The sequence below is a fragment of the Euprymna scolopes genome, chromosome 45 (genome assembly GCF_053919585.1).
Source record: "Euprymna scolopes isolate OS-2025 chromosome 45, ASM5391958v1, whole genome shotgun sequence".
In the NCBI taxonomy this organism is placed as follows: Eukaryota; Metazoa; Mollusca; class Cephalopoda; order Sepiida; family Sepiolidae; genus Euprymna; species Euprymna scolopes.
The window spans coordinates 34,796,032-34,803,662 of NC_136526.1; the positions used below are offsets into that span (position 1 = coordinate 34,796,032).

Here is a 7,631-nt window from a genome sequence, read left to right on the forward strand (position 1 = left end):
AAGTTTTACTGTTTATGAATATTGAAATAAATGAAACTACTACACATTTATTAGTAATAATTTTATCGACTTTTTTAATAGCATTTTCTATATATATATATATATATATATATATATATATATATATATATATATATATATATATATCATATAGCGCGAATCATAAGTGCACTAGCACCCATTCTTTTTATTAATAAATGTTAAGTAATTTTTAAAAAGTCGATAAAATTATTACTAATAAATGTGTAGTAATTTCATTTATTTCAATATTCATAAACAGTATCGACTTTTTTTTTTAAATAGCATCTTCTTTTTATATGACGACGTTTTACTGTTTATGTCTGACTTTCATCGACTTTTTTTAATAAGTTTTACTGTTTATGAATATTGAAATGAACGAAATTACTACACATTGATTAGTAATAATTTTATCGCCTTTTTAAAAATTACTTAACATTTATTAATAAAAAGAATGGGTGCTAGTGCAGTTGCAGTGCAGTAGTGCAGTGCACTTATGATTCGCGCTATATGATATATATATATATATATATATATATATATATATATATATATATATATATATAGAGAGAGAGAGAGAGAGAGAGAGAGAGAAAATGCTATTAAAAAAAGTCGATAAAATTATTACTAATAAATGTGTAGTAATTTCATTTATTTCAATATTCATAAAAAGTAAAACTTCATTCATGATCGTTTAGTTACTATGGCAACTAAAACGTCCTTTGCTCATGCGTAGGGAGAAGTCGGTGTTTTTTTTAATTTAAAATAAAAGCAAAATAGTTCACTATAAATCAGCGATGTAATTGTTACTTAAATGACTTTAACTCTTTTGAAAATGCTTCTACATTAATTATATTTATACTATTATTAAATACTTATTAAATTATTTTAGAATAATTTCAATTCTTAAATTCTATGTTAACTTAAAAAAATTTTAAATTCTAAAAATACTATTAATTAATAAATACTTAGTTATTAAATTCTTTTGTATTCTTTTTCAACAATTTTAATTTTTAAATTTTATCAATATTTCATAGTCATGACGTCAATATTTCTCTATCCAATCAAATTGCATTCTTTGGACTGGTGTCAAACGACTGCCGTTCCATTTTTATCTTCCTAATTTCCATTCACTTAAAGTGCAAGACTGCAAGAGTATTGGAATTATTACGGAGTCACTAGTGTGGTGCCCTGTGATTGGATGAAAAACAACCAATCACGGGCTGCCATTCTAGTTTCCTCCCCGACCCCTATTTGCGCGGCCCCTTCGAACTTTCGGCCTCTTTTGCGGTTGGGACCTGATTGCGAGTACATCCATTTCGCCAGCTCTCCGCCACCAGAAATACGGGACGCACATGGAGTCCAAGCCGTAATAGCAGCACAGACCAACAAGGCCGCACCTTTTCTCTTTCATACCAACTAAGGACACAGGAAAGATTTAATTGATAAACGGACACATCACATCTGTGAGATAAGTTTCCCGCAAACCCAATTGTTTGCAACACCTTTATTTTCCTTTTTGTAAATACAGTTTTTTTATAACATTTAACTCTGTGTTTGTTTTTCCTTTCTTCTTGACGTCATCACATTACTTTGTTACCTCAAACGTTTGGGAAATCCCAATAATTTGCAAACAATTGAAACTAGCCTTTTACGCTAGAGACTAAAAATAACACGTGGAATAATTTAACACGAAATAGATTTGTGTAAATTCAATTCAACCGTGACGTCGCTTGAGGAAGGGAATACAAGCCTATGCTATTTTGGTGTTACTACTGGATCTGTAGAGGTTAATTTCGTCCGTCCCCCCTTTTTTTTTCTTTCTTTCCTTCCGTTTCCTTCCTTTATTTTGCTTGTAGATATTTGCTCTCAGCAGTATGAATGATTTTAAACAGATAAAGGGCGTTAGAGCCTTGATTTTTAATAGAGATTCCTTTAAAAGGAAAATAACTTCGGCCGTTGATTTAATGTCAGCAGAAGTGTCGCTCAATAACATTTGTTTTAAAAGGCAAGAAATTCTTATTAACAAATGGTTGACGGAGGTCGACGTAATTAATAATAGAATAAGTGAAGCCTGTGAAAAGGCCGATATCAATTTAGAAGATAGCGGTATGTTGGAAGACGAAAAGTTACAGGCGGAGTTCGTTTACAACATATTCAAAAGGCTCACTGAACTGGAAGAGAATATTTCTCCTTCCAATAAAGAATCGGTCCTAGTACAAAATCCACAAATGCCACTCGCAGCCGCGTGCGTTTCAGCCCCACGGTTGCAGTGTGCTAAATTTAGTGGCATAAGAGCTGGTAAATTTGAATTTAAAAATTTCCTAGCTCAATTTGAGAATTGTGTGGACGCCGTACATTCAAAAAAAGCCAAACTATCACTTTTAAAAAGTTTTTTGACAGGTTACGCGTCTCAGTTAGTGTCTCACCTCTCGTTAGAAGATGAAAACTTTGAAGTGGCCATCAATTTATTGAGAAAGGAGTTTTTGGATATTCCTCTCATTATCGATGAAATTTTTAAACAACTGCTGGGTAATACTCCTAAATATGACCCAGAGTTTGCTAACATAAAAAGTTTTTTGTCAGAAATAAAGGCTGACCTAGCTGAACTAAAGACTTCGTATGGTCTGGATTTTTTTGAAGAAAACACTCCTGGCTACGAACTGATTAGCCATGTAATTTTTTCGAAATTACCCCCAACTCTTCAAAAAGAGATAATAAGAAAAGTTGATAGTAACTATCCAAAAATTAATCAGATCTTTGATAGTTATAATGAGGTCATAAAAACCTTGATAAAAACCAGTTTTAAAAAAACTCCAAATTCCCACCAAGACAATTTCAAATCTAGGGAAGGAAATTATAATAAAAATAATAATGTAAGGAAGGGTGTCCCAACGTTGGAAAACTTTGCTATAAAATCTAGCAAAGTTACTAAGCATTGCAGATTTTGCAGCGTCAATGGACACACTATGAACCATTGTCCAAAATATTTCTCCCTTGAGTCGAGACGTTCTAGGTGTAGAGAAATGGGCTTATGCCTCCTTTGTACAAGTGCCAATCATAGAACAGAAGACTGCTATGGCAAAGGAAATAAATTACCTCGGAGATGTGCACATTGTAAATCCCGAGGCCACGTTACCCCACTTTGTAATGAAACAGATAAGGGTGGAAACAGTCCAACTGCTTCCACGCACGTGTGTGCTAACACTAGCATGCAGGAACAACCCTACATTTTGCCGATAGTAGCAATTACTGTTTTTAAAGGAAAACAAAAATATAGATTTAACTGCCTCTTTGATACAGGCAGTCAAAGAACCTATTTCTCCAGGAATGTTATTGAAAGATTAGGGTGTTATAAATCTCTCCTCACTCCAGTTGAATACGAGGTAAAAACCTTTTTAGGGTCGCAAACAAAAAAATTGAACCAACTTGTAGTGGGGATAGAGGTAACTAAGGGTAGTTCCTTGTCTCTACCAGTTCTTATCGATGATGAATTCGATATGAACTTAAGATTTGATAATTTTAAGTCTGTAAAGAAAAATTTAATTAATTTAAATTATACCCTGGCCTTTTTGCACAAAAAAAATGACATTCGTGTACATGGCCTTTTAGGCATTGATGTGATTCAATTCATGAAGAACATCAAAATGATAGACTGCATGCAGGGCTCTGCATGGGAGTTTCCTGCAGGCATTTCCCCGTTTGGCAATTGCCAACATTTTTTGTATGATAAACAGTGTAATCCTAAGAAGATTAAGAATAAGGATCTCCACAATTATCATGCCATAGTCTCCAAATACTCTACGTGCTCAGACATTAGGGTAAATTTTGTAATGAACCCGATAAAGAGCTACCCTGATCCCCTTGCTGAAATATTTGATGAGAGTCAAGTAGAAAGAAATTTAGAGAAAATGTTTGATGTAGATTCTCTAGGTATATCATCGGAAGACGAGGCTACTTGTAATTATGACAAGAGTAAAATTATGGAATTTGAAAATTCCATTGAATTTAAAAATAATGCGTATCATGTGAAACTCCCCTGGCATGATGACAAAATCAAGTCTGTACCTTCCAATCACAGAATTGCACTTTCAGTGCTAAACAGAGTAGTAAACAAGCTCGAGCAACAAAAATTACTCGATGACTATGCTGAAATATTTCATCAACAGGAGCAGGAGGGTATCATCGAACGTTTTGAGGTAGCTCCTGAGAATTTTTCAAAATACATTTGGATACCACATAGGCCTGTTTTCAAGATGGATGAACAGTCTACTACTAAGATTAGACCTGTCTTTAACTGCTCTCTGAAGACTAATGGTAAATATTCTTTAAATGAAGCAGCTTATCCTGGCATAAATTTAATGGGAGATATGCTGGAATTACTATTATTATTTAGATCTAACAAATATGTGATGTTAGCAGACATTCGTAAGGCTTTCCTTATGATCAAACTCGGATCTCTCGAAGACCGTAACAGGTTTTGTTTTTTTATGAAGGAAGGCAATAGACTGATTTGTTTTAGATATACCACTATTATTTTTGGGTTTAACGCCAGTCCCTTCATTTTGAATTTCATAATAAAGCACCATGCCCGAATGTTCCCTGCTGATGACTGCTCTGACATGTTGAAGAAAAATTTCTATGTGGATAACCTGATTAAAACAAGTAACTCTGTTGAAATGTTATCAAACCTCTATACAACGGCCAATCATCGTATGGAAAGAGGTCATTTTAATCTTAGATCATGGAATACGAATTGTGAGGAACTTAAAACCTTAATGATAAAAGATCAGAAACTCGTAGAACATGGCTGTGAATTGGAGAAAGTTTTAGGCTACAGGTATTCCACATTAGAGGATACACTTCAAATTTCTAGGTCATCTATTGATCAGCAAGTTACCACTAAAAGAGGTATTTTAACTCAAACTGCAAGGGTTTTCGACCCACTATCTCTGTGTCTACCTGTTACTATCAGAGGCAAAATGCTCTTGAGAGATTTGTGGTCGCAGAAATTAGACTGGGATGATGTTGTGCCCGAGGAATACCAGGCTTTATGGTCTGCTTTATCACGGGACCTTTCCAAGCTGGATTCACTGCAGTTCCCTAGATTTGTAATCAGTGAAGCCAACCCAGCCGATTTGTTTATATTTTGTGATGCCTCTAAAGGGGCATATGGGTTTGTAGTTTATAGTGCACAAAATGGCAAGTCCCATTTGTTATTTTCCAAAGCTAAGGTGGCTCCTATGAAGCCCAAAAGTTTACCTACGCTGGAATTGTTGGCTGTGTTTTTGGCCATCAAGTGCTTATTACCTTTGTTGAAAGCCTACTCCCAAATTGAGATCAGAGATATCGTTATATCTGTTGATGCACAGGTTGTGCTGTCATGGCTTTTGTCTGACAACATCAAAACTAAAAACCTGTTTGTAAGAAACAGACTAAAAGACATCCAACAAATGACTGAGGAACTAAAAGAAAAAAGATCGTTAACTGTAAAATTCAGATACGTTCCTACAGATCAAAATCCTGCCGACTTGCTCACAAGAGGAGTAACCTTTGAAAAATTTCAGCAGAATTTAAGCCGCTGGACTTCGGGTCCTGAATGGCTTAGTAAAAGTCCCATAGAATGGCCATCAAGTGAACTTCAGTGCCTAAGCTTAAAGAATAAATCTATTATACAGCCTACGTCATTAAATTACACTGTAGTTAATGTTGAGCCTCAACCGGTGGTACCCTTTGGTAGATACTCAGATCTCAATAGATTACTTAACGTTACTACCAACATATTTAAGGTTAGAAATAAAATCAAACATATAGACCTAGATCCCAGCAACTGTGCTAAAATTTATTTACTTAAGGTAATGCAACAACAAAGCTTTCCTACAGAATTTGCTTACCTGCAATCGCCTCAAGGTAAAGAAGTACCTGAATCAGTAAAAAATTTAAATTTATTCTTAGATGAAAGTGGAATCATCAGAACTAAAGGTAGAATAGGTAAAGTCACTACTTATGATTATGAAGTTATCAATCCTGTCTTATTGGCTAAGGATCATGATTTAACTGAACTTATCATCGTAGAATACCACAAAAGATGTAAACATCTGGGAATTCAATCAACCCTAACTAAAATCCGCCTTTCAGGGTTTTGGATACCCAAGGCAAGACAAGCCGTCAAAAAAGTACTTTCAAAGTGCATCTTGTGCAAAAAATTTAATAGCCTTGCGTTTAAGTATCCTAAGGTTACAAATCTTCCCAAACATCGTGTGAATCTCATTAAACCATTTTTACACACTGGGATTGACTATACGGGACATGTTTGGGTGAAAGGTGATGAAGGTGTAAGTAAAATGTATATGCTTATATTTACTTGCCTAAACATTAGAGCAGTACACATAGAATTAGTTAAAGATATGAGCACTCACTCGTTTATCCTGGCTCTGATCAGATTTACAAATATGCATGGAATCCCATCTCATATTTACAGCGATAATGCCAGATCCTTTATAGCTGGTTGTAACCTTATAGAGGAAGTTTTTGCCTCCTCTGAATTTAATGAACACTTCCAAGTGTATAATATTAAGCATATCAGAATACCTTTATATGCTGCTTGGGTGGGGAGCACATGGGAACGCATGATCAGAACCATTAAATCTTGTTTGTATAAAACAATTGGGCGATCTCGAATTAAATATTTTGATCTCCTTACTATAATTTCGGATATTCAAAATGCCATAAATCAAAGACCTCTCACTTACAGGTGTTCTTCGGATTCAGACCTCGAAATAATAACCCCCAACTGTTTTCTTCGTCCTAATGCCAATTTAGGACTTGTACTAAAATTAGATGACCAGAATGTTTGGAAATCTGACCCTCCTTCAAGATTAAATGTAGTAAAATCCATTGAAGCACGGGATTCTATGCTAACTAGATTCCGTGAGCTTTGGTATCAAGACTATTTGTTGAGTTTGAGGGAGCAATGTAAAGATTTGCACGAGGTCAATTTTCACAATCGTATCAAGGTTGATGATGTGGTTCTTGTTAAAAATCCTGCCAAGGCTAGACCATTTTGGTTGCTGGGAAGAGTTTTGGAATTAATTGTTGGTGACGACAAAAAAATTCGTTCTGTAAAAGTTAAAAGAGGTGACGGGTCGGTTCAGGTCCATTCCATCAAGCTCCTGTATCCTCTGGAATTATCTTTAACTCACGCACACCATCCTGGAATTGTTCCAGACTCCAAGAGAGTAGTTGATGCTGCAAATTCAAAATCTCCTAATGATGTACCAAATACTAATAGCTCATCTGTTCCAATGAAACAACGTCCTAAAAGGACTAAAAATTTAAAAGGTAGTAAAAACTCTCTTACTAACCCCTATATATACTATTAAATTCAGTTTATCTAAAACAATCTTCACATACCTTAGCTTATAGGTACTTATTGTAAAAAGAAGAAAAAATAATAACTGTTAATGATATCCTACCTTATTATTGAAGGGATGAAATTTCTATAGTCCTATTGGTGCACCAAAATGAGAATTCTTTACATACAAAATAAATCACTACACTCACTTCTTTCAAACCTTTAAGCTCTTTGTGAATACAATCTTCACCTCTTCTAT

At 34.6% G+C, this 7,631-nt stretch overlaps 1 protein-coding gene across 1 annotated transcript; it reads left to right on the forward strand.

Moving 5' to 3' along the window:
- Window positions 1-3,851: 3,851 nt before the first annotated feature.
- Window positions 3,852-7,400, forward strand: LOC145269161 (uncharacterized). Its single transcript, XM_080124768.1, has one exon. The coding sequence runs from the start codon at window positions 3,852-3,854 to the stop codon at window positions 7,398-7,400; it is 3,549 nt and encodes a 1,182-aa protein (XP_079980894.1).
- The last annotated feature ends 231 nt before the right edge of the window (window positions 7,401-7,631 follow it).

Excerpts from the sequence above, each read along its gene's own strand:
- LOC145269161 (XM_080124768.1), top strand. The coding sequence starts at position 3,852 with ATGAACCCGATAAAGAGCTACCCTGATCCCCTTGCTGAAATATTTGAT.